The sequence below is a fragment of the Ailuropoda melanoleuca genome, chromosome 11 (assembly GCF_002007445.2).
Source record: "Ailuropoda melanoleuca isolate Jingjing chromosome 11, ASM200744v2, whole genome shotgun sequence".
Lineage (NCBI taxonomy): Eukaryota > Metazoa > Chordata > Mammalia > Carnivora > Ursidae > Ailuropoda > Ailuropoda melanoleuca.
Window position 1 is genome coordinate 14,538,266 of NC_048228.1, and position 27,603 is coordinate 14,565,868.

At 35.3% G+C, this 27,603-nt stretch overlaps 1 protein-coding gene across 1 annotated transcript; it reads right to left on the reverse strand.

Annotated features, from left to right (window-relative positions):
* Positions 1–512: 512 nt before the first annotated feature.
* METTL14 (methyltransferase like 14) lies at positions 513–27,603 on the reverse strand. The gene is made up of 11 exons (XM_002918490.4): positions 27,394–27,603; positions 23,613–23,701; positions 21,749–21,836; positions 18,542–18,622; positions 18,086–18,173; positions 13,869–13,959; positions 12,490–12,631; positions 7,688–7,780; positions 5,974–6,090; positions 4,657–4,867; positions 513–2,101 (listed from the first exon to the last, which is right to left on the reverse strand). The coding sequence occupies exons 1-11, from the start codon at positions 27,457–27,459 to the stop codon at positions 1,797–1,799; spliced, it is 1,371 nt and encodes a 456-aa protein (XP_002918536.1). The 5' UTR covers positions 27,460–27,603; the 3' UTR covers positions 513–1,796.

Here is a 27,603-nt window from a genome sequence, read left to right on the forward strand (position 1 = left end):
ACATCTCACAGGTAATTAGGCCAGGTAAGCACTAAGAATGTTGCCTTCCCTTGGCTAGGCCCAGGGTGTGGACCACATTAGAGAGTCTCATTTATAAGACGGGGTCTCTTCCTAGCTGATATTTCTAAAGACCCACACCGGGCAATTAGACTATCTTCTTTATTCTCTTATCAACTTTGACAAATACAGTTCTATCTCTAGATACTTTATAATTACTGAAGTTGAAAATATAGGATCATTTCAGTAAAAATTCTAACCAACTGTGATTCATATCTACATATCTACATCAAGGAAGGCATTAGTCAAATGCTATTTGTACTACAAAGTACCAAAATGTTGAACAAGTTGAATTCATCAGGCTTTTAAGGATCTCAACCCTATTTCTGTAATTCAGCCCTTTTCTTTAAACTGAATCTTTAGTGTGTGTAATATAACCTTACTTTAGGTATAACACAAGCCTATGAAGAACTGAGAATGGCTACTAAAATGCATCACAGACCAAAACAAGTCTGATCTTAAATCAGTCCTTTTTCATTTGGTAACAAAGGCAATTCCACTTACAGAAAACAGACTCCCACATTTCAAAGGTTTAAAGTTTCATTAGAAAAATCATACACAAAATAAAAAATATATTTTTCAAGAACAATAATGATATTTCATTCATCAAATTCATTTAAAACATGAGTTACAGTATAGAAAGAGAAATGACAGCAGGAAGTTTTATACAACCAACCGATCTGCAAAACCAGGCTCTTAAAACTACACCATATGGTTTTAATAAAAGGCAACTGCAGTTCCATTTTCTAAGCTGTCTTAAGGGTTTCCCATCATTGATTTTTATACTGTTTTCTCCATTACAAGTTTGAAGATGTCATTTCCTCATCACCAAATACTATAGCCTCCAAAACACCTGATAACCAGGGCTCTCTGTTGTTGCCTCATTTCTTTTACTTTGCTAAGGAATATGTAGCTACTTTGAAGGTCAATCCAAGTTCAAGTCTACACCAAAGTTCTAACACTTGGATATTTGTCTTCCTTTGCTTCTTAAGAAGTGCGATTAACAGTCATCTGTAGCTATGCAACCGAAATGATGATGAGCTTTTTCTCTCTTTTTAAGTCTGCCTACTAAATTCTACCTCTTCCCCTGCCCACCGCTGGGAGCGCCAACCTCCCCTATCAGACTTAGATTTGGGAGGAGATGATTTTGTTCAAATTCTCTCAATTTCTCTGTAGTAGTCAAATTATATCCGAGTATAAGACTTTTTTGAAAAGAAAAAAAAAGTCTCTTTTTATTGTTTCATCAAGAAAATGCTAAAACTTTGAGAGAATTTAACCATCTGTCCCAACTCCATTTTATCAAGGCTCCCAAACAGCTTTCCGTTTGCTATGACAGCAGTGGCAGGATGTCTATTATCAACTGCTCTTGGCACTAGTATGACACTACAGATTGGGTCTTTTTTACTGTTCACTTAAATTATTTCTAAAAAGCAAAAGCCTTTGTAATTAGTTGGAATCTATCAGAACACATTAGTCTCTGAAAGGAAGGTATTTGTTTCATTGTTAAGTTACATGCACATGCCCAGAGGCAGGACGATCTGTTTTTCCTGGATTAAAACTACACAATATGTGTAACAACTTCGAGGGAGATTGGCTAAAATATTCCTGCAGCTTAGAGAAGTTAGAGAAGTTAAAGCAAAGTGCAAGCCGGAACTGAGTACTAAACAAAGTCTCCCAACTGGAATTCAAACTACAGTGAAGAAGGTATAGGGGCATTAACAAATCAGCGTCTTAAAAAGTTACCGAGGTGGAAAGCCGCCTCTGTGTGCTCCTCCACGGCCCCCTCTAAAACCACCTCTTTCGCCTCGGAAGTTCGATCGATTCCTTTCTCGTCCACGGCCAGCAGAAGTTCCGCCTCTTCCTCCACCCCTGGGAGCTCCACCTCCCCGATCAGACTTAGATTTGGGAGGAGGTGATTTTGGTCGAAGTCTCTCAATCTCTTCTGTACATCCAGTCAAGTAGGAATTAGGGGCACTAAAGTAGGATGCGTATGTTTCTGCATTATAGTTGCTATTTGTAAGAGTTGGTCCAACTGTAAGCCAGCCTGAAATAGAGGGAAAGAAAGATTATCTTTCCCCCCCCCATTTCTCTTACTGATCCTTTAGGAGCTACTTCAAATCTCTAATGCATTTTTAAAGATGCCCCTATCAAAAAAAAATAGAAATAAAAAAAAATAAAGATGCCCCTATCACTCACCCAATATTTATCTTTTTTACAGAACACATGGCATTTAATCATGGTTATATAGATTTCATATGTATGTATCTTATTTCACCTGCATGATGTTAACTTTTGTAAATTATCTTCCTCATTGTCTCCATCCATGTTTCACATTCTGTGAGAGTAGCACTTACAAAAAAATTACACACTACATTGAGCTTGGGCTCAGTGAAAATTTAATAAATTTTATTAACCTTCCTACTTGTGGAAATGGTACCATTGTTTTCTTTTCTTTGCTTTTTTTTTTTTTAAGATTTTATTTATTTATTTGACAGAGAGAGAGACAGCCAGCGAGAGAGGGAACACAAGCAGGGGGAGTGGGAGAGGAAGAAGCAGGCTACCAGCTGATGAGCCTGATGCGGGCTCGAACCCAGAACGCTGGGATCACGCCCTGAGCCATAGGCAGACGCTTAACGACTGCGCCACCCAGGCGCCCCGATACCATTGTTTTCTGATTAAATCCTAGAATCAACTTTTGCCTCTACTCTTCTCAGCCACTACATTAACCCAGCTGACAGATGCTAGAAATTCAACCACCACGTTGCTCCTATTCATTTCCATTTTTCCACATCTACTGTCACCCTCAAACATGAGCCTTTATTTTTCTGCTAGGCCAGCCCCCAACACATGTCACAGACACACACATATATACTGTAATGCTCTCCCAGACTCTCCTTCCTCTGAAAGTGGAAAACCTAAAACAAACTTTAAAATATGTTACTTCTATGCCTAACCTTCTAGGGCTCTCCACAAGGCACAGATTCATATATAGTATCTAATGTCTTTTAAGATGAAACTTGAACTAACTTTCCAATCATATTTTTCATTAATGTTTTTCATGACAACTTCATTTGAATAAAAAAAATGAATCACTATAATTGTCTGCATGCAAATCTCCACCTCTGAAAATAAAAAAAAATAAAAAAAATCATAATGTAAAAAAACAAAAAATAAACAAACAAAAAAACCAAACACAAAATTCCACCTCTGTGCCCATTCTATCCTTTCAACTTGTTGAAAATTACATCCTTCAACATCCAATTCAAATCTTTATCTTAAGTGAAATAAAAATAATTTCTCAGGATTTCTATTACATGTTTTGCCTCTGTCGGTACAAAGGTAATTTTGTCAGCTACACTGCTAGACAACTTAGCTTATAATAAGGATGATTTCTGTTTAAGTTGTATCTGGAATGGGAAAAACTACAGATTAACTGTAAATCCTAATAAAGACTGATTTTTCAATTATTTACTTTTCTCTTTATTATCTTACATAATTTCATGAAATTTGAGACCATGAGTTTCTACAACTGAAATATTTTCAAGTTTCTGTGCTCGTCAAAGCACACAGAAATAGCTGATGGGCAGAGAGAGAGATGAGGGATGGATTATGTTATACAGACAAATTAAGGCAACTTTAAGGATTACTTTTTTTAGAATGAAAATCAGAGTTTCTTCTAAATTCTTAGGTACTTTTATGGCCAATTATTCTATTATAAATTCTTTAATTTTTTTTTACTTTTTATAAAATGTAGGCTGTTGAAAACAAGATTCTGGCTCTTTTCACTGTTGAACTGGATTTCTAACATGCTAAGGCAGAGACTGATTTTATGTATCATGAATAAAGCAATGCTACTTTTACATTTTCTGAGAAAGCAATAAAAGAAACAGAATATACTTATATTTCAATGACACTCTGTACATAAAAGCTGTGCCCTCTAAGAAAAAATCTTTGTCCATAACAGTCTAATTATTTTCTACTCATTTTTTTTCAAAGTATAAATTCATATTGTATTGATTTCATAAAAAGTTAAAATTTTGAAAAGACAACACCATTATAAATGTAAGCAAACAAGCTAGGTATTTTAGTTTCTAATACAGCCAAGATTTGTATTTCACAAATGTATGGTTATTGTCTGCAGGATTATTTAACCATTCACTTATGCATTTCTTCAATGCGTTATTTACTGAATGATCTGAATGCTGGGTAGAAAGAAGTGAATAAGACAATCTTTGCCTTTCATGAGACTCCATGCTGGAGAAACTGACTAAAACATATGCCCAAATGAACCTGCAATTCATCTAATGATAAGTGTTATGAAGAAAAAGAAAACAGAGTAAGGGGAAAGAGAGTGCTGGAAGGGGGAAGGAGGGCAGTAGAATGGCCAGTTTAGACAGAGTTGTGAGAAAAGATCTGGCAGGTATTTGAATGAAAGGAGAGGACCATGAAGAGAAAAGAATGAGCCTGGCATATCTGAAGTACAGCAAGAGGAATCAAACATCTCATAAGCATTTTATTTTACACAGCCGTGTGTACTATTTCTTGACACCTATATCCCCAGGGGCCATCAAGTTTTTAAAAGATTTTCTGAGGTCCTACCTGGTCGAATTGTACTATCTCTTCCAAACAGATGAAGGCGTCTTCTACCAAGGCAAAAATGTTCAATTATATGAAAAATTTCTACAGGCTTTTCTATATTGCCAATTTCAGGTTCTTCCGTGATAATCAAGTCAATGTCAACATTAGCATGAATGAAGTCCCCATCTGTGCTACGCTTAACAGTTCCTTTGATCCCCATAAGGCAGTGTTCCTAATAACAGAGCAGAGCGATTAATCTCTTCATCAGTAGTCATATTTCCTAATGTTTTACATTCTGATGTCCCCAATTCCAAAACAAACTTCATTTCTCCAAGTATTTGGGAAATAGTTCTATGGGCAAAAATACAATAGGAAAACCTAGATCTCTGGATGTGGGAAGACTGCCAGGGAAGCTAGACAGGACAATATTAAATTTGGGGCCATGATGTTTTAGAATTGCGTCAATGAGCACAGAGTCTTTTCCTCTGCAACACTAGATAATAACTTGTTCTCACCAGTTATGGAAGCATGGCACTTGACCTTGGAATCTTAAAATGATGTTATACTGGGCCTCATATATCATCTAAGATCAAAACGATATACAAGATATAAGCCTTTTTATATGGAGAGAGGACTTTATCCATATACACAGACTTCTAATTACTCAACATGAGAAAATCAAAGAATTTTCTTGTTTGTTTTTTTGACCTTCCCTATTTAATCCAAATGGCAGAAGTATGGGTTAAATAAATTTAATCTCTCACTTGACTCCATGAACCATGGCCAGGGTAACTTAGGTTCCCTTCAAAAGAATTTTCCAGTCAAAAAAACCTTAAGAAGAAAGACTCTCCCACCAGTTTCTCCCTAAAGACTGAAAGACTGGAGGACAGACTTTTAAAGCCTGATAGTAACAGGGCAGTTGTATGGAGCAGAGGTTCTCAGGGGTTCTTGTGTAGGTTCTTAGGATTCTTATGTAGGAAAAAGAGAAGGAAATAATATGCCTCCAAGCCAGCCAGCTGTGAGAGTCTTGTTGCCATCTCTTTTTTCTGGGCCCAGAGATAGGAAAAAATCTGGAGGGGTCAGAGGTACCAAAAGTCCATACTGACTTAGAATTACAGCAATTTAGGACACACAAGAATACATATTACCTTCTCCAACACAGTGAAGGTTGATCTAACATGGTGATTAAAATATTTTAAAATTAAACTGGATGTACTACTATAATGTTCAATGCCATTTGTAAGAAAGAACATTTCTACCAAAATTAAACAGTATACAGTCATTTGGAAAAGCTTGAGTGAAAATAATGAAAATAAAACAAAACAGTAAAGGCAATACCTTTGTTCTCTGGAAGACAGCCTTTGGATCTAAAGTCTTAGTCTTTCCAGGATTGTTTTTATTGGTTTTAATCCAACAAATATCTTCACATCTTCTGTAACCCCACTTGCGTAAACACTAGAAATGAAAGAATTAAAAAAAGAAATCCTTAAAGAAGTAAACAATACTTAAAATAACAGAGCAGCATTAAAAAATTTCCTAGAGGTTTGAGACACTGAATTCCAAGATCTTATGGTAATTTTTAGTTCAGAAATAGAAAAAAAGAAATACCAGTCTTTAAATATACAGCCATTATACAGAATGCATAGATACATTTTGGATATTAACATCACCTATAATGTTAAATATCGAAACACAGAATTACAGTTATACTCCAATTCTTTAATACTACACCTCGCTGTCATCAACAGAAAGTGGGTTTTAAATCATAAAATACTCAGTTTCTCTTTAATCATAAAATTCAACAGATAATTTGATTCCTAGCCCTCAATTTCCTATTCTCTGACAAAGCTAAAAACTACTGACAGTATTCTAATTGATAGCTTCTTTTCAACTGAGAGTCTTAAGTTATTTTTATATATTTAATATTAACAACTTCAAAAAATTCAAAGCCTTAAAATTGTTATGTATATCTCATTACTGGATAAAACTGTACTTTCATCTTTATACAATCTAGAAAATAGAGATCTGACCCTTCGTGTCCTAGAATCTGTTATACAAGAACATGTAACAAATACTTGCTAATATATTGCTTAGAGTGGCATACTGAGGGCCTACTACCCAATGTAGCTGCTGACTAGCTGGTGGGAATAAAAACGTAAGATATGTCCTTCCCCCCAGTACAATGTTGTTGGTACTGTTCATTTCAGGAATGCTCTTACTGTGTAGAGTGAGAAACACCTCAAAGTGAACTTGGATTTTTATTTTAAAATCTCAAAAATCAAGATAAGTATCTGTTCCTGTCACCAATTATCTGTTTTGCACTGGATATTCATTATACATCACAAGGGTCTAATATGGAGAGACCCTTGTGCCCCAATCAATTTAACAAAAGCCCATGTGGGAAGACTGCCAGGGAAGCTAGACAGGACAGTATTAAATTTGGGGCCAAAGTTTCACTGCTAGACAGCAGAACTGAGACCAAAACTGAATGAAGCCCTCTAATAGCCACATGCTCCTGTGATTCTTGGCTAAAAAAGCATTTGTTATTGTTTCCATTTAGAAATCCAAAATAGTGCAATAAAAAATAAAGTTCTGAAATACAGGAAATACAAGATGCTCAAAATAAATACAGGTGTTAGGTAACTTCTTTCTCACTCTCATTCAATCATTCAAACCATGTGTTCCAGATGCTGTGTTATTTTTCCAATTTGTTTTGGTTTCTATTTGGAATTCAGCAGTTATTATTATTCAGAAGAGTACTTTTTAGCTACTCATGAGCAGTAAATGACACTAAGCAGCCTGTTTTTGAGCTGCAGTTTCAAATGTCTAAACTGTTCTCTTCCTGAAGTTGCAACATATCATATTTTGACCTATTGAACCCTAGCGCTGGTTAACTAAAGAGTACTGCCTCTCACGCATTCTTTTCTGAACGTATTTTTTCCCTCTATTTTAGCAACTGTTCAGGAAATAAAGGACAAAACAACATCTCTCTTCAAACTTTTTATATTTTTTCTTATGAATTTAAAAATCCAATTTAAAAAAACCATCTTACCACTCTTCCAAGGTCCAATCCCTCCCCAGAACCACACCAGAGAAAGATAAATGATCGAGGTGCTGCAATCTCATCAATTTCTAACTTCATAATCTGTAGGAAAACAAAACAATACTGCATAAAAGTATTTTGTTTCCCAATCATCCTAAATCCAAAAGAACAGCCACTGAGATTTATCAGGACTTTCAGTAGATGTGTTCTTTAAATGTACTAATTTTCATTAGAAAATAAATTTTATCCTTACAACTTATTCTGTTTACTTATTCTATATTAAGAAAACAAACACATATGCACACACATACACAGAGACTTGATTTTACACAGAAGAAGGTTATAGGGGACCATATTCATAGAATAATGGAATTTTATAAGATGTGGCTGAAAGCAACCCTTTATGATTTACAGAAAAAGAAACTGAAATAGGAAGCTGTTAAATTACCCCAAAATTAGGGGCAAAATTAAAATGAAATATAACAAATGTTTGGGGAAGATTTGGTTTCCAGTATCTACAGAAGTTCTATAGGAAATAAGTCAATATGCACATTTCATTATAATGACCACTTTTAAGTCTGAAATGCCAAAAAAAAAAATACAGTCTACTTTTTCCAAGGGACATACAGATGGCCAACAGCCACATGAAGAGATGCTAAACATCACTCATCATCAAGGAAATACAAATCAAAACTACAATGAGGTTATCACCTCATACCAGTCAGAATAACTAGAATTAACAACACAAGAAAAAACAGGAGAGGATGCGGACAAAGCGGAACCTTCATTCACTGTTGGTGGGAATGCAAACTGGTGCAGCCACTCTGGAAAACAGCACGGAGGTTCCTAAAAAAGTTAAAAGCAGAACTACCCTACAATCCAGCAATTGCACTACTGAGTATTTACCCAAAGGATACAAAAATGCTGGTTTGAAGGGGCACATGCACTCCGACGTTTACAGCAGCATTATCAGCAACAGCCGAACTATGGAAAGAGCCCAAATGTCCACCAACTAATGAATAAAGATGTGATATATATTTACAATCAAATACTACTCAGCCATAAAAAGGAATGAAATCTTCCCATTTGCAATGATATGGATGGAGCTAGAGAGTATTATGCTAAGCAAAGTAAGTCAGAGAAAGACAACATATGGTTTTACTCATATGTGGAATTTAGGAAACAGATGAAAGAACAAACTGAGGGTTGATGGAGGGATGTGGGTGGAGGATGGGCTAAAAGGTGATGGGTATTAAGGAGAGCACTTGTGATGAGCACTGGGTGTTGTAGTATGTAAGTGATGAATCACTAAATTCTACACCAGAAACTAATTTTACACTATATGTTAACTAACTGGAATTTAAATAAAAACTTGAAACTAAAAAAAAAAAAAAAAAAAGATAATATATAATTTTGTTTCCCTTGAATGTGTTGTTCCCTTGCATGTGTTCCCTTGTATGTGTATGTTTCCCTTGTGTATCACATAAAAAAAAAAGTTGTTCAATAATTAAATCTGTAAATTTCCACAGTTACATAAAAAACTGTAAAACCAACCACTTTATACAATATTCTTTTTCTTCTAGTTTTCTGCCACAATTGTTTCAGAGACCATAATTTAAGCAAATATCTATGTTTCATTTATTTAAAAAATATTAACTTTAGTAACCATTTAGTAACTTACTCTAAATATTTAGTAACAATTGAAATAAAAAAACATTTGACAGTAATAATGGAAATAAGTTACAATATCTATAAACCTACTGAGTTTTATACTCTGCCTTTTTTTAAATCTTGAAATCGCTCATCTAATATTCTCATGGGAATATGAGTAAGTATATATGTAACACACATATTCCCACGTTTATACATGAAATTGCTAAAAATAAGTGATGACACGTATTAGTGAAGAACATTAAGCATACTGCTCTCTTGACACTGCAATTCTAAATGCTAACTGTTGGTATTTTAAATAAGTGCTTATATCCTTTACCAAAACATATGGACCACTAATGACTCCTTAATGTGAAAAGAGAATACCTGTGAAATCCAAGTACTTTTCTTATTTACATCTTATGTAATGACTACTGGCACTTTCTTTAGGATATTATCACTATAGGTTAAGAACTTAGGGCTTTAGGGTCAGATAAAACATTTCAATATGCCAGCCGGAGCTGTTCAGTGAAATTAAACTGAAATCAAGAATATGCATATAAAATGAAGTTCCTTTATTTCAAAAACTCTGTTAGTCTGTCACATATAATTGAAGCTCTTGTGCCTTCCCTGAGCAAACCTTACAGACTGGCCAGAGAAAAAAGAAGTTCAGCCTAATTACAGTTGACTCATGAACAATGCAGGGGCTAATGGTACCAACCCATACCCCCCAGAGAAAAATGCGAGTTTAACTTCTGACTCCCCAAAACTTAACTACTTATAACCTATTGTTGACTGGAAGCCTTACTGATAACATAAACAGTCAATTAACACATATTTTGTGTGTTATATGTATTTTATACTCTATACTTAAAGTAAGCTAAAGAAAATGTTACTAAGAAAATCATAGGAGAAAATACCTTTAGACTACTGTTCCGTAAAAAATACACACAGAAGTGAAATCGTGCAGTTCAAATCCACATTGTTCAAGGATCAACTACACTAATCAAAGACATGAGATTTATTTTTTCAATATTCTTTTTTTTTTTTTTTACTAAAGTCACAAAGATTGTTTTTATATTATTAGTCAATTTTGATGAAGATATGGCTAAACATATTTCTTAAACACTACTGGAAGGAACATAAATTTGTGCAACCTATCCAGAAAACTTCCCAGCAATAAATATCAAGAGTATTATACCTTTTGTCTTTAGAATACTATTTACTGTTAGCTTTCTGAATCTCAACAATAAGCACAAATTACATTTATCATCAGAGGATGGGAAAAACTTTTTCAAAGTGATAAGATCCATAAAAATGTAAATAAAAAATGTCAGAGGGATTGAAGACAAAAGGAAAAGCTCCAAGGAGGAAAAACTGGAGGTGTATCTTAAAGATTAAATAATATTAATTAGAGTAACTATCATTAACTCAGAAGAGGACATGCAAGGATTCAGCACAGTATCCTGTGAAACACCAGTCTTACAGTGTCAGTCCTTTTCTTTCCTGACCTCCCTTCTGTGCTCAACACTCCTGCCTACTCTCTTCTTGATACACCCTATTCCCTTGGCCCTTATGACATTTATACTCTTGGTTTTCCTTATTCATCTCTGACCCATTCTTTTGACCTCTCTTTTATATGTGCCTCTTAAATGTATAAGTTTCCTGAGGCTTTACTGTCAATCCACATGTTATCGTAATTAAGACACTATCTCAGGACAAATACAACTATTCTCATGGGCTTGATGTGCTAATCTTCTAAATCTGTATTTTGAGAAACAGATCTGTTCTTTGAATGATATATTCCTATTACAACCTCCACACGGATGTCTCACATGCACCTTAAAATCAACATGTTCAATATGATCTAATCCCTCCAATCCAGCTCTTCTTAAGTTCACTCTTCCTCAACTGGTGAAAACTCAACCCACTTATGCCAAGACTCACACCTTTGAGTCATCCTTAACTCTCCCCTCTCATTCCAATCACTAGATCTCACCACAGTATCTACTAAACATTACTGAATTTATCACCTTTCTGTTCTTACTAACCATCACCGCAATACAAGGTCCCTTCATCTCCTAACTAGGCTACTCCAAGTCTTCTAACGGCTCTCCCTTTTCCAGACTTTTCCTCTGGAAAAATTCCTCCGTCCTCCACACACTAATCTGAACATTTAACTAAACTGGTTAAAGCTCTTCAAAGACTCCTTAATGTCTTCAGGATAAAAATGTAAGCTTCTAAGAAGACATCATCTCAAAAAAGGCCCAAACTGTGTTCTAACATCAACGTACAAACCAGATATTCTTTGCCTCCAGCCCTTCTGCTCTTACTGTTCTTTCCATTTGGAATCACCATCCCTTTCTTTATCTGCCAATTCCAACTAGTCTGTTTATACTGTTAATGTGTCACCCCCTCTTTGTTCATGTACCCCATCCTCCAAGGCTTGGTCAGGTTTTCTCAGATCATCTTATACAGTCAGTCCTCTATTACAGAACAAAATAATAATGCAATTATCTGTTTAGGTCAATATTTATCCCATTAAACTACATGCTCCTTAAGTTCAAGTACGAGGTCTTAGTCATCTTTGAATCTCCCGTACTACCACATTGCCTAGCACAGAGTGGTACTCGGTAAGTATTTGTTATTTTTGTTATTGATCAGTAAAAACAGGTAACTTTATGTAACTGACTGAAGTTATCAACTTGCCTAACTTTATTTAGGAAAATGTAATTTTATCACAATTATACTGAAATTATGTATCTTTTTTATCCATTTTACTGTAAGTTCCTTGAAAAGAAGAAACCATGTTTTATATATATATATAAATGTATTATACTCTAATGTTTACTAAAACTAAGCAAATGCAGAAAGAGTTATCAATCATTCTGGCTTTAGACTTTTCTAGCTATATATCCAAGGACTCTAAGACTGAAACTATGAGTCTTCTACGGACTATTTATTCACTACCTGCTCAACTTCTGCCCCAAAAAGAAGAATCAGACCAAAGATAGTGTAATATCTGTCAATGTACCTTGGCTCTTCCACCACATTATATACTATATATTTCTGATTCCTAAAAAGATAGGAATATTTATAATCTTCTCATCAAATATTCATTTGAAAAATAAATAATTACAATGTAGAAAGTTTCATCATACATCATCCCAAGTCCAGCATTTTTCATTAGCAGTGATGCCAGTTTCTCTGTAATATTCTTCTAAAGGGGGTTCCAGAAGAATCACATCAAATTTAGGTGTCAGTTCTCTGATGTCAAAGGCTTCTATATCTGCTTGTAAGTACCTATTTGATTAAGGCATAAAAAATGACTAAGAGATTTTCAAATACCTTACAGATGATAATGAAAGGAATTTCTTAAATATTACTAAACACTGTTTACAAAGTAATCATAAACTAATTACTGAATACTTTTTTATGCAGGAGTATCTTTCTTCAGTATAGACAGTAAACCATCTTCCAACACTCTTCTCTAGAAGATGGATATAATCACACTACAAACTAAAATCATATTTTCCCCATGTACGTCAAGAATGTACTTCTCTCATTTTTAAATTGAAAATCCATACTAGTATGTAAGTCTCTGAGCCCCATTTCATCATCATCTGAATTTCATAGCCTGCCTCATTATTTTTTTTAATTGTTAAGTCAGAAAAACTATGTTAGCTTTAAAATCCTCCCTCTAAAAAACTGTTTCTAAAGATGGATATAATTTTATCGATTTGTTAATAAAATTGTTTATATTAGTAGCCTTTTCTGGCTACCTAGTATAAATTACGACTAGCCTTTACTGAAAGGTTTTTTACACATAGTATGAAAGTAATTTAAGTATAAAATACTTTGAGTTTTTTTTTAATTGGAATAATATTAGAATCTGATATTTTTCTCCACACACTTGGACTTCTTTGTGGTGGTTCTAATGACTAACAGTATACATTTTAACAAACTGTTAAATGTATAAAATGTTCTAAGTAAGCTAAATGTGAATTAAGTAGATTTTCCAATTTCAAAGACTTTTTACACATTTTTGAGGAAAACATTATTCTGTTTAGCAAAGGTTAATGAATTTTCATAATCCAATATGTTAAGAATAGTATCCCTGAATGCTGAGTTATAATTAATTTTTATTTTCTTCTTTTCCTTCATCTAAGTTTTCTAAACTTCCTTCAATAAATAAACTGCTTTTTGAGAGGAAAAGTCATTTAAAAACATTTTAAGAAACTCAAGAATACAAAAACATGAATGATTTTTCTAAGAAAAAAACATTTAAAGACACTTTAAGGAAATTATCTAGAAACTGAAAAAATATACCTAGAAAACTGAAAAAAATAAAATAAAATGAGAACCTACTAGTGCACTGAGCACTGGAATGTCAAGCGAATCTATTTTACCATACAGAAGAAAACAGTCTGTTAACATTGTATAGGTGCTGAATTTTTTTTCAAACAGAAAGGCAATAGGATAAAAGACTGCTATTTTAAGCCTGAGTTGGAATAAAAAGTGACTGAAAAAACAGACTTACATAGGAGGAGTGTTAGATTTAGCTATTAACTCATCCTTCAGCCTGATGAGCTCCCTCAGTTTAGGGTATTCTTCAAATCTGTCAGCCAAACCTGATGACAAAAAATAGTAAATACTAAATTTCAATACAGCTGAAGTTAATACCAGTGAATTCAAAGGTTATGAGCCCTCTTAGGAAAACTAAACAATACACAATCCCTACTTTATTATTCTCATGTCCTTTTAAAAAAGTTAATTTTGAGTATTTTTTAAATATTTCATATATGTATTTCACATCTAATGACCCTAATCCCACATGCAGGCAAAAACCCAGATGTTCTAAAGCCCAAATCAATAAACCATTTAATCTCTCATACTTAAGTTAAATCTGCTCACAGCATTAAGTGAAGCCATTCTGTTCATTCAGGGAAGGAAAAGAAAACTGCCTTCTTCTACCATGTTCTTCCCCCTTTCGATTAACTAAAAGAATTCTTTCTCCTTAAGAATCTAGTGATTATTAAGGTCTGTACTGAGCTTCTTAAATAGTTATCAAAATCAGAGAAAATGAGTATTTTCTTATGATTACGTAAAGAAAGAAAGAATACTGAGAGGTGAGAGAAATACTGCTGATGATCTTTAATTAATTAGCTATGGCTCATGAACACAATCCTGGAACAAATCTAGTAAAGAAGATAATGAGTCCCTAAGAGTAGACTACCTCTCACCTCCAAGACAAGTTGTTTTTTCCACAAGTATTTCTTATATATCAATATCTATAATCTTAAAGATTTCACATCTCCAGGTCATTATCAACCAAGTCCACAATATATATTCAGGCTTAAGATCTTAAAAAACATGGACAAGTGCTACAAGGATACTTAAAAACAGGAGGCTCACTGTTCCAGTGTCCTCAAAAATATTTTGGATCTTTGAGCTCAGAAGAGATTTTAAGTAAAGCAGCATAATGCTTGTTTAAACAGCTATAGGGATGAGTAGGTCTTTGAATATCAAAGATTCCTAAAAGTTTTTATTTGGTCCCCCCCCAGAAACATATTCCTAACAATATAAATCATGTAAGCATCTTAATTTAAAAACCGAAAGTACAGATATTAATAACTTTAATATCGAAGAGTAAAAGTGAAAGATTCTGTAAAGCCTCTTTAATCAGTGCTTACAAAACAAACTGCAAATAAAACAAGTTTAAAGATTTTATTATAGTCAGGTTTTAAATCACAGTAGAATTGGTTCTCACTCTTCTATAAAACACAAGGTGCAAGTTTTTCTCAATCCATATTAGCTTCCTAAGTACTTTATCTTTGCTGTGGGGAAATAAGTATCTTAAAAGCAGGAAGGTGGATACTGAAATTCAGTCATACAACTATCATAAAAAAACACCCTTTACTGAAGTATAACTGATATATAAAAAATACACATATTTAATGTATACAATTTGATGAATTTGGACATATACATACACCTGTGAAATCATCACAACCAAGGCAACAGACATATCCATCACCTCTAAAAGTTTTCTTGTGTTCTTCTGGGTGTGTGTGTGTGTGTGTGTGCGCGCGCACGCACGTGCATATGTGATAAGAGTGCTTAAGATGAGATCTACCTTTAACATATTTTTTTTTTTTTTAAAGATTTTATTTATTTATTTGACAGAGATAGAGACAGCTAGCGAGAGAGGGAACACAAGCAAGGAGAGTGGGAGAGGAAGAAGCAGGCTCATAGAGGGAGAGCCTGGTGGGGCTCGATCCCATAACGCCGGGATCACGCCCTGAGCCGAAGGCAGACGTTCAACCGCTGTGCCACCCAGGCGCCCCTACCTTTAACATATTTTTAAAGTTTTATTGACTACAGTCAACAGCATTGCTGACTATAAGCACTATGCTATAGAGATCTCTAGAACGAATTCATCTTGCATGACTGAAACTTTGTATCAATTCAGTAACAACCTCCTATTTTCCCCTTCCTCCAGCCCCTGAAAACCGCTGTTCTCTGCTTCCAGGAGTTTGGACTATTTTAGGTACTTCATAAAAGTGTAAGTATTTATCATATTACAGATACTATTTTAGGTACCTAAGTATTTACGTATTTGTTCCGTGACTGGCTTATTTCACTTAGCATTATCACAACTTTTTATGCTACAGCTAAATTTTGCTCATGAAAACACCAAAATCAGTTTCTACTTCAATAATATTGCTTGCAAGCAACACAGAAAAAAATGAATCAGATGACATCAAAATTAAAATTTTTTTGTGTTGCAAATGATACCATCAAGAAACTAAAAAGACAACCCACAGAATGGGAGAAAATACTTCCAAATGATATGTCTGAAAAGAGACCTGGACTGAGAATATAAACTCTTATAATGTAATAATAAAAAGGCAAATAACCACTTAAAAAATAGGCAGAGTTTGGATACTTCTCCAAAGTAAGTATTTAAACAGCTAACAAACATATGAAAAGATGCCTAATATCATTAATCACTAGGAAAATGCAAGTCAAAATCACAGCGAAATTATCACTTCATACTCACTAGGATGACTGTAATTAAAAAGACAGGTAATAGTAAATGTCAAGCATAGGAAGAAACTGGAACCCTCATACATTGTTGGGAGAAATGTAAAATGGTACAGCTGCTTTGAAAAACAATTGTGCAGTTCCTCCAAAAGTTAAACAGAATTAACACATGACCCAACAATTCCTCTCTTAGATATATGCCTAGGAGAAATGAAAGCATATGTTCACACAAGAATTTTACATGAATATTCATGAAGCATTGTTTATAACAGCCAAAAAGTGGAAACAACCCAAATGAATGGATAAACAAAATGTGGTATACAACATACAATGGAATATTATTTCGCAGTCAAAATAAATGAAGAACTGGCTTGTGCCACAGTATCAACGACCCTTGAAAACATCGTGCCAAGTGAAAGAAGCCAGTCACAAAATACCACACATTGTACAATTCCATTTACATGAAATGTCTAGAATAGACATTTAGAGATAGAAAATCAGTTAACAGTTACTCAAGGCTAGGGGACAGATGAAGAGAAGGCAATGGGAACTGACGAGAAGGCAATGGGAACTGACTACTAATGAGTACTGAGTTTCTTTAGGGGAGATGAAAATTAGATTGTGGTAATGATTGCACAGATGGGATTTACTAAAAAAAATATATCCTTTAAAAGGGTGAATTATATGGTACATGAACTATCTCAATAAAGCTGTTTTTAAAAATGCAGGGGTAATACATTTGAGGGACTTCTTAGTAGACTGGACAGGGGCTGAGGGGAGAACCTCTGAGCTTGAGGATATCGTAATAGCAACCTCAAAAACTGAGAAGCAAAGAGAACAAAATCTGAAAAAACAAAAAACAAAACAAAAGCTAGACAATTCAAGAACCATGGGACAACCACAAAAGATGTAATGTGTGTAATGGAAATACCAGAAGAACGAGAGAGAGGAACAGAAGAAATATTTCAAATAATAAGTACTGAGAATTTCTCCAAATTAATGTCAGACAACAAACCAGATCCCGGAAGCTCAGAAAACATCAAACAGTATAGTGCCAAAAAAACGCCAAACCTAAGGCCATCATTTTCAAACTACAGAACATTAAAGATAAAGAAAAAATCCTAAAGAAACCAGAGGGGAAAAAACTCCACGTCTACAGAAGAATAAAGATAAAAATTATATCCAATTTCTCAGAAACATGCAAGCAAGAAAAGTTTGGAGTGAAATATTTAAACTGTTGAAAGAAATAAAATACCAGCCAAGAATTCTATACTCCGTGAAATTATTCTTCAAAAGTAAAAGAGAAATAAAGACTTTCTTAGAAAAATAAAAATTGAGGGCATTTGTTGCCAACAGACCCGCCTTGTAAGAAACGTTAAATTCTTTAGAGAGAAGGAAAAAAGTAATATAGGTGAGAAAATTAGGCCTACAAATGAAAGGAAAAGCATCAAAGAGGGAATGATTAAAGGTAAAATAAAAATGCAAGGACCAAACTGAAGGAAGGAAGGAAGGGGGTAACACTGCTGGAAGGAAAAGGAGGGTATACTGGAAATATGGAAAATGGAAATAGGAAGCCAGGAAAAATAATTTTGGGATTAGAAAAGCCAAGCCAGGAAAAATAATTTTATTAGAAATTATCCACAAAACGGATAAAGTACATGTATGTAATCGAGAGTTAGCAACAGCATATCCCCAACAAATCCAACGTACCTACATCCCTGATGAAATTTTGAGGTCTATGTCCAGTGTCTACAAAATGTTGGCAGTAATCATTATGGGGATTTAAACTCTGCGTTCCCTAAAGAAAAAGTCAAAATTAAATTCAGAGCATTTACTCTAATGGCAGATATACTAAGACTGTACTTTATTTTTTATTATGAGGCCATACAAAATAAAATTGATATATAGATTTAAAAAATTAGTAATATTTGAAAATACAACTAAAATGACAATATTACTTTTTAGTAGCTATAGACATTGATATAGCATTATCTCAGCCTAAATAGCCAAGTATCAGAAGACTATTTCAAGAATAATTTTAAATGATTTTTACTTTATAATAATGATTTCTTAGTAACTGAAAAAATATTGAAAATAATAAGTATTTAAAATTTTTTCATGCATAGAGCTGAAATGTGTAGAGTTACGATATGAAAATTTATTCACCTTAAGAAAAGTACTAGAATCTTTATAAATCTCTTCTTCATAAGGCAAATTCTCTTCTTCCTGTTGCATTTCTAATTCATCCTTGGAAAAAGAAGATTAAACAGACATTTTATGTATAGGAGGAATATTTTATGTATTTATGATATCTTGAGTACTAAGATTCAATATAAATATTTCATTTCCCTAAGACATAATTTTTCAAATTATCATTAAAGTCAAATACTGAAGTGTTTGCATTCTTATCATTATCTAGTTATTTTTACAATAAATAAAAATTTCCTTTTCATTTTCATTCTCATCAATAAATACCTGTCTATAACTATTGATTTTATTGACTGTATTGTCTAATATTATTTATCTCATACTATAAATATTAGAATTTAGCTCAAATCATGAAAGATATAATCACCAATGGGGCAATTTTATTTCTATTAAAAACCATATGAAACTTCTATTTTTATAGATCAAAAATGTTAAAATACCAGAAAATATACATGGTTAAATATACATATTTATATAATAAGCAAATGAAGTAAAATGATAACAATAATCACTAATATTTAAGTTGCATACTAGCATATACCAAAATGCAATGCACAAAAAAGCATTTACGAGATTAGGTCATTGTATCACTGAACTTCCTAGAGACTTACTGAAACTATGCATTCTCTTCTCTATTAAATATAGTTGTGCAACAATTAACTTGAAATAAATGGAGATAGGTTTTTCCTCTATAATACTTTCTTTTCAACTAAATATTGTAATTATAAGTTTAGAAGTTGTGTTTATTCCTTCGGTCTTTCAGAAACAGTTTTACATTGTTGTCTAGCCCATGGATTCTCAAAATATCTTAACTGTACTACCCTACATAATAAACATGGGATAACATATCTCAAAAAAGACATTACTATAGCCACTCAAAATGTGATCCAATTATCCAAAGTTTCTGATACACCTACCTCCTTAGTCTTATTTAAGAGTATTATTGTCCAGTGCTTACTAGGCATTATGCTTTATATCCATCACGTCTTACATTAAAGTGAGGAAACTGAAATAAAGATCTTAATTGAATTGGTTACAGGACTACTTCATTTTATTGTGCTTTAACTTATTGCACTCTGAAGATATTGCATGTTTTACAAATTGAAGGTTTGTAGCAACCTTGCATTGAGCAAGTCCATCAGCACCATTTTTCTTTTTTTTTTTAAAGATTTTATTTATTTATTTGACAGAGGGACAGCCAGTGAGAGAGGGAACACAAGCAGGGGGAGTGGGAGAGGAAGAAGCAGGCTCACAGTGGAAGAGCCTGATGCGGGGCTCGATCCCATAATGCCGGCATCACGCCCCGAGCCGAAGGCAGACGCTTAACGACTAAGCCACCCAGGCGCCCCAGCACCATTTTTCTGACAGCATTTGCTCACTTCATGTCTTTATGTCACATTTTGGTAATTCTTGCAAAATTTCTAACTTCTTCATTACCATATTTGTTACAGTGTTCAGCGATCTGCGATCTCGGACGTTACTATTGTAATTGTTCTGGGAACGCTGAACCGTGTCCATACAAGATGTGAACTTTATCAATAAGTGTTGTATTTTGATTGTTCCACCAAGTGGTGGTTCTCATCTCTCTCCCTCTCCTTGGGCCTCCCTATTTTCTGAGACACAATATTGAAATTAGGTCAATTAATAACGCTACAAGTCCTCTAAGTATTGAAGTAAAAGGAAGAATCGCACATTTCTCGCTTTTAATCAAAAGCTAAAAATTATTAAGCTTAGGGGCGCCTGGGTGGCACAGCGGTTAGACGTCTGCCTTCGGCTCAGGGCGTGATCCCGGCATTGTGGGATCGAGCCCCACATCAGGCTCCTCCGCTGTGAGCCTGCTTCTTCCTCTCCCCCTGCTTGTGTTCCCTCTCTCGCTGGCTGTCTCTATCTCTGTCAAATAAATAAATAAAATCTTAAAAAAAAATTATTAAGCTTAATGAGGAAAGCATGTGGAATCTGAGACAGGCCAAAGCTTAGGCCCCTTGTGCCAAACAGCTAAATTGTTTATGCAAAGAAATGCAAAGGAAAAGTTCTTGAAGGAAATTAAAAATGTTACTTCAGTAAACACATGGATGATAAGAAAGTAAAACAGCCTTATTTCTGATATGGAAAAAGCTTATTGGTCTGAAAAGAAGATCAAACTAGCCACAACATTCCCTCCAGCCAAAGCCTAATTCAGCGCAAGGTCCTCACTCTCTTCAGTTCTATGAGGGCTGAGAGAGGTGAGGAGGCTGCAGAAGAAAAGTCTGAAGCTAACAAAGGTCAGTTCATGAGGTTTAAGGAAGGAAGTCATCCCCATAACATGAGAGTGTGAGATGAAGCGGCAAGTGCTCACGTGGACGCTGCAGCAACACTGAGGCAAGACCCTCCACCAGCAGAAAAAGAGTAAAACTTGCTAAAAAGCTCAAATCATGGCTAGCATTTTTTAGCAATAAAGTATTTTTAAAAGATTTTATTTATTTATTTGTCAGAGAGAGACAGAGCACAAGCAGAGGAGCTGCAGGCAGAGGGAGAAGCAGACTCCCCACTGAGCAGGGAGCCCAATGTGGGGCTTGATCCCAGGACCCTGGGATCATGACCTGAGCTGAAGGCAGACGGCTTAACCAACTGAGCCACCCAGGCGTCCCAGCAATAAAGTATTTTTAAATTAATGTATGTATCTTGTTTTATTAGACATTAATGTTATTGCACATTTAACAGACTATAAAATCGTGTAGATATAACTTTTATATGCACTGGGAGACCAAAAATTTCATCTGACTTGCTTTATTGCTATATTCACTTCATTGTGGTGGTCTGGAACCAAACCTGCAGTATCTCCACGGTGTGCCTGTATACCTATGCTACTGACAATTATTTTAGAAAGTTTAAAATTGAGCTTTTCATCCAATTTACTTTCCTAGATAAGAATCTATTATTGTGGAGCGCCTGGGCGGCTCAGCATCTGCCTTCAGCTCGGGTCATGATCCCAGGGTCCTGGGATTAAGCCCCACGTTAGGCTCTCTGCTTAGCGGGGAGTCTACACTCTCCCTCTGTGCACGCTCTCTCTCAAACAAATAAATAAAATCTTTAAAAAAAAAATAAAAATAAATTTTAGAAAAAGAATCTATTATTGTAATAATTTATATTTTTCTTGACCAGAAAATTGTCCTGTTCTCTACTTGCCTTATATTCTTCCATTTTGTCTTCATCTGTCTCTCCTTCATCCTGATACTTACGTTTTGCATTTGGAGCAGACGTATCATAGGAAGCCCTGAAAATTAAAACTGAAGTGTCACACACAGATATAGAAAGATGCATAAATTGCAACATGGACGGCACTGGAGGAGATAATGCTAAGTGAAATAAGTCAAGCAGAGAAAGACAATTATCATATGATTTCTCTCATCTATGGAACCTAAGAACTAGGATGATCGGTAGGGGAAGAAAGGCATAAAGAAAGGGGGGGTAATCAGAAGGGGGAATGAAACATGAGAGACTATGGACGATGAGAAACAAACTGAGGGCCTCAGAGGGGAGGGGGGTGGGGGATTGGGATAGACTGGTGATGGGTAGTAAGGAGGGCACGTATTGCATGGTGCACTGGGTGTTATACGCAACTAATGAAGCATCGAACTTTACATCGGAATCCGGGGATGTACTGTATGGTGATTAACATAATATAATAAAAAAATCATTAAAAAAAAAAAAAAATTACTGCTTGGCATTGTCCACAATACCCAAAGCGGGGAAGGAACCGAGATGCCCTTCAATAGATGACTGGATTAAGAAGTTGTGGTCCATATATACAATGGAATATTACTCAGCTATCAGAAAGAACGAATTCTCAACATTTGCTGCAACATGGACGGCACTGGAGGAGATAATGCTAAGTGAAATAAGTCAAGCAGAGAAAGACAATTATCATATGATTTCTCTCATCTATGGAACATAAGAACTAGGATGATCGGTAGGGGAAGAAAGGGATAAAGAAAGGGGGGGTAATCAGAAGGGGGAATGAAACATGAGAGACTATGGACGATGAGAAACAAACTGAGGGCCTCAGAGGGGAGGGGGGTGGGGGATTGGGATAGACTGGTGATGGGTAGTAAGGAGGGCACGTTGCATGGTGCACTGGGTGTTACACGCAACTAATGAAGCATCGAACTTTACATCGGAATCTGGGGATGTACTGTATGGTGACTAACATAATAAAAATTAAAAAAAAAAAAGAAAGATGCATAAATGGCAGCTATTAATAATAACAGTTTACAAAAACAGAACAAGGCACATTTTTTTCTGATTCAACAGTATCTATTCATCCAGTTTATAAATCAAAAAAAAAAAAAAAATCGTACAACCTGACAGGTAATTCTGTATTTTACTTTTATGAGAAAGCAACCAAATAAGCTTTTATAATGGATGTATGGCAAAAAGAGACTTCTACATTATATAACATTCTAATTTGTCTTAAGCAAAACTGACACTCAAATTAATAACCAGAATACTGAAAAATTCTGCAGTGCTCTATGAACCACCAAATGAATACCACTTTTAGGGCAAAGTGTTTTCTTTTATAAGAGTTTGTAAATATAATTATTTATTTATGGTATATAAGCTCTTAGTCTAACATTCCATTTTCTAACTACTTTATGAACGAGAACTTATTATATTCAGAAAGTATTCATAATTCATGAATATGAAAAACCAGTATTTCCAAAATCGTTATTTTGACACTTGTTGTAACAACACACTTTATACCTAGGATTATTTATCAAAAAAATAACCAGGGACACCTGGGTGTCTCAGTCGGTTAAGCATCTGCTTTCAGCACAGGTCATGATCTGGGGTCTTGGGATCAAGCCCCATGTCGGGCTCCCTGCTCGGTGGGGAGTCTGCTTGTCCCTTTCCTTCCCCTCTCCCCCCCTCCTCTTGCCCTCTCTTTCTCTCTCTCTCTCCCTTTCTCTCAAATAAATAAAATCTTTAAAAAAATAAATAATAACCCTTTCACAAAATTAACATGTCATTAAAAAAAAATTATTCAACTGACCTGCAAGTTTCTCTTGTTTCAGCAATTTCTCTCTGCTCATCTTTGCTATTTAACACAGCACCAATGCTGTCGGCACTTTCGGCTCCCAACTGAGGAAAGACAAAAACCAAACATCAGATCATAATGCATTGGATAGCCTTTCCAGCCTCTGTAGCAATATTTAATATATCAGGTATTAAAAAAACCAAAAAACCAAAAACAAAAACCCTAACAACCAAAAAACCAAAAACAAAAACCCTAACTACCTCAGCAGGCAAATGGATTAATTACTGTGCAGGAAAAACAGGAAATACCTTGGAACAAAACCATGTTAATTAGGAACAAATATGAGAGCTAGTGAGCATTTTATACTTTCAGTTATGTTTGAAATTAAGACAATTTTAGCCAACCCTCTACTTTTTAATAATAAAACAATTTAGTAGTAGTAGCAGTAACATCAAAAAAAAGCAGCTAACACATAGTGTAATAGGGTGGTAGGCATTAACACTGCATCCATCAGCTCATATATTATACCTCATTTATCTTGTGCTGTAATATCTACCCAGTTTTATTAAAGTCTTTATACAATGATTTATAGGCACAATACTGAATTTTAATAATACCTAAAAAATGGTAATGCAAATTCTGTTTGGCAGCTGGGGAAATTCTGCAAAATACAACAAATAACTAGTTGAGATAAGCTGGCTACACAGAGTGGGATCAGTTCACGGAAATCTTTAAAAGTCAAATGAACAATTGCAGAATGCAATTTATAGGCCATGAGGAACTATTGTATATTTTGAAGTACATGAAGGACATGAGGAAATCTGCATTAAATAGTCCCTTTAGGGGCGCCTGGGTGGCTCAGCGGTTAAGCGTCTGCCTTCGGCTCAGGTCATGATCTCAGGGTCCTGGGATCGAGCCCCGCACTGGGCTCCCTGCCCGGCGGGAAGCCTGGTTCTCCCTCTCATACTCCCCTTGCTTGTGCTCCCTCTCTCACTGTCAAATAAATAAATAAAATCTTTAAAAAAAAATAAAAAAGTCCCTTTAGCTCAGGAAAGGAAATATACTGAAATATCAGAGGTAAAAGTCCCTACCCTTGATCTTAAACAATTACCACTGCCTTTTTAGTTTGCCTACTTCATGACTCCCCTAAGTTTTCTCCAATGATAAATCTCTTCCAATATATCAAACGTTCCTGATATTTTAACTCTTCCATAAAATCTTCCTGAACCCTATTCTCATTAGTTAGAAGACACATCTACTTCCCATAGTTAAAATGATTTCTAACCTTCCCATGGCTGACTCCACTCTCTTCAGGTCTGAGATGAGTACAAGTGATTTCTTCAAGGAGTACATAGAATAGGTAGCCTCCTTCCACTTTTCTCCTTTTTATCTCATTTCCTTATTCGGATCATGGCACTTAACACAACTTTCAATTATTTTATGTTTCACTTTTGCTTACTCCCTGTTTATACTGCTTGTCTTTATCACAACTTCCAATTATTTTATTTTACACTTCAATTATTTTATCTTTACTTTTGTTTACTTCTCCCCAAGTGACATGTAAGCTCCTTAAGGAGATGAACTCTTGTCTTCTTTGTATCTGTATGTTCAACAGTTTGCATAACGCCTCAGAGTAGATGCTCAATATTTGAATGAACCAGTTAGATTTCCTACTACATTAGAATACAATGTATTACAATAGAAATGCTTTAAGTCAAAATTCTGCTCATATATATAATTGTCCTCTCATGCTCCAAAAAAAAAAATTGTGGAATGACGGGATAAGTAAATCACAGATTTTTCATTATGGAAGCACTAAATATATTATTTGAATAATTAGAACAATTTGGCATCATTTGAAAGCATATACGATTTTTCTGGAATAAAGCTACAGCTAAGTAAAAAGCAGGTGTTAATTGCTGATGTTCATATTCTGTATAACAGTAAGTAACGTAAGTAGTGTACTCAACAGTAAGGACAACGAAAGCCAGGTGAAAGAAGACCCTTAGCCAGAGAGATCAAGACAGCTTTCATTACAAAGTTCTGACCTGAGCTGTGCTACAGTGGATGGACAGAAATCAGAAAGGAAGGAGGACAATTTTTTAAAAATCATAAAGTATAAATTGCACAAATCACTTTCTGCAGAGTAATAAATCAGTCTGTGTTGTTCATATAGAGAAAAGCAATTGAAAGAAAGGTTGAAATTAGTTGGTAAAGTGGAGGTCTGTCACTGATTATATCAGACATCCTTACTTAAGTGGAATGGCTCCTAAGCAACTAGAAGACTAGGGAGCAGCTAGTGTACTGGAAAGGGCATGGAAAGACCTAAAACTGCAACTTGTAACCTTACAAACCTTTGTGGTCTTCAGCATGTAACTTAAATTCTTTGAGCTCTATTTTCTGCAACTATAAGATGCAAAAAGCATCTGACTTGTATGACTGAAGATAATGTATATAAAAAGCTTAGCAGAGTCTTGATTCATTGAAGGTACTTAATAAACAGCACCCATTATTACACTTTATGCACTGTGCAAGCTCTTTTGGGTAGGACTACTTTTTATTCACAGTGGAATTGCCAATGGCTACTAGATCCCCTGGTATATAGTAATTATGAATGCATTTTGAGTCTAAGAATTTGAAACCAAAAAATAAGAACCCTACTCGGTGGTAACAAAGCTACTGAATATTTTGAAGACAACATGATAAAAGAAGGTGGGAAAAAGGCAGCTTGAAAAGATACCTGATTTGGCCCAGATCGTAATACCAGAGGGACAGAACAGATCTGATTCCAAATTCCCACATTTTTAACACTATACCATAAACCTTTCCATCAGATCATAAGAGTATAGGTTTCAAATTTTCATTTACTAAAACCGATTCATTACGGAGAAATAACAGTAAGATGCCTCATTAAAACCTCTTAGTTTTTCCTCCATCGCTTTTCCTGATATGAATGGTAGGATGGGAAACACAAACTCTGACTTTAAGTAGAAGGGTACATCTGCATTTTCTGCATGTGTACTCTCCGAATCAAGTGTTAACTTACACACCAGAAGCAGTGAAGACAAGCTTTGGAGAAACAAACCTAGGTTCAATTTTCTGGCCTAGCGGTGAGTGACACGGGGCAAAAATTACTTAACCTCTCTAGTCTCTGTTTCATTATTCGGTAAGTGAAGTTAATGATACCTATTTCAAGGGTTTGCTGTGACTGATACAGAGTAAGAATTCAAACATTAGCGGTGGGTGATGACTTGGCACAGCGGACTGCAACACACAAGATGCACAAACTAAAATTTACACTCAGGCTATTTCTAATGCAGTCTTTAGACATAATCCCAAAGAAAACACTAAGAATCTGTCTCACAAGGAAGCCACAATCTCAAGAAGCAGGCGCCAAGAAGAAAGGCAAGACAGAGAAGGCCATTTAAATAGTTTAGAGAAACTTAAGGGATAACAAGTCATTTTTCCTTGCGTGAACTACGGTAATTTATTTACAAAGACCAAAGCTTTGCATCCCCATCATTGAGCCACGCGCCAGACACTTGCGCATTCCATAATGGTTGCTGAAGATCAATCGTGGCGTTCGGTTTAGCAACACAATGACCGCGGCACAGAATGGAGAATATTCGGGGTACTGCGGAAGTTAAGAACAAGAAAGGCAGGTAGGCCCTGGGATCAGGGTCGCGGGACCAGGAAAGTATGCACCGCAGTGGGCAGGCAAAGACAGAGAAGAGGGGGAGGGGGAGGACATGGGAACCGCGCACGCGCATTGTCGATTCCTCCCTCGGCCGCGGACCTGCTGCGCAAGGAGCTGTCGCCGTAACTTCTGCCGCTCCCGGATCTCCTGCAAGCGGCTGTCCATGTCCCAACTTCTGTTTCCCACTGCCCCGAGAACCTGACAATTAGCGGAAGAGTAACCTCCCGATTTTTCTTCTGAGTCTGTGGAACACAAGATTCACCGGGTTCTTCAAGCACCGGGTATGCCTTAGCCTTTTCTCAATAGGTA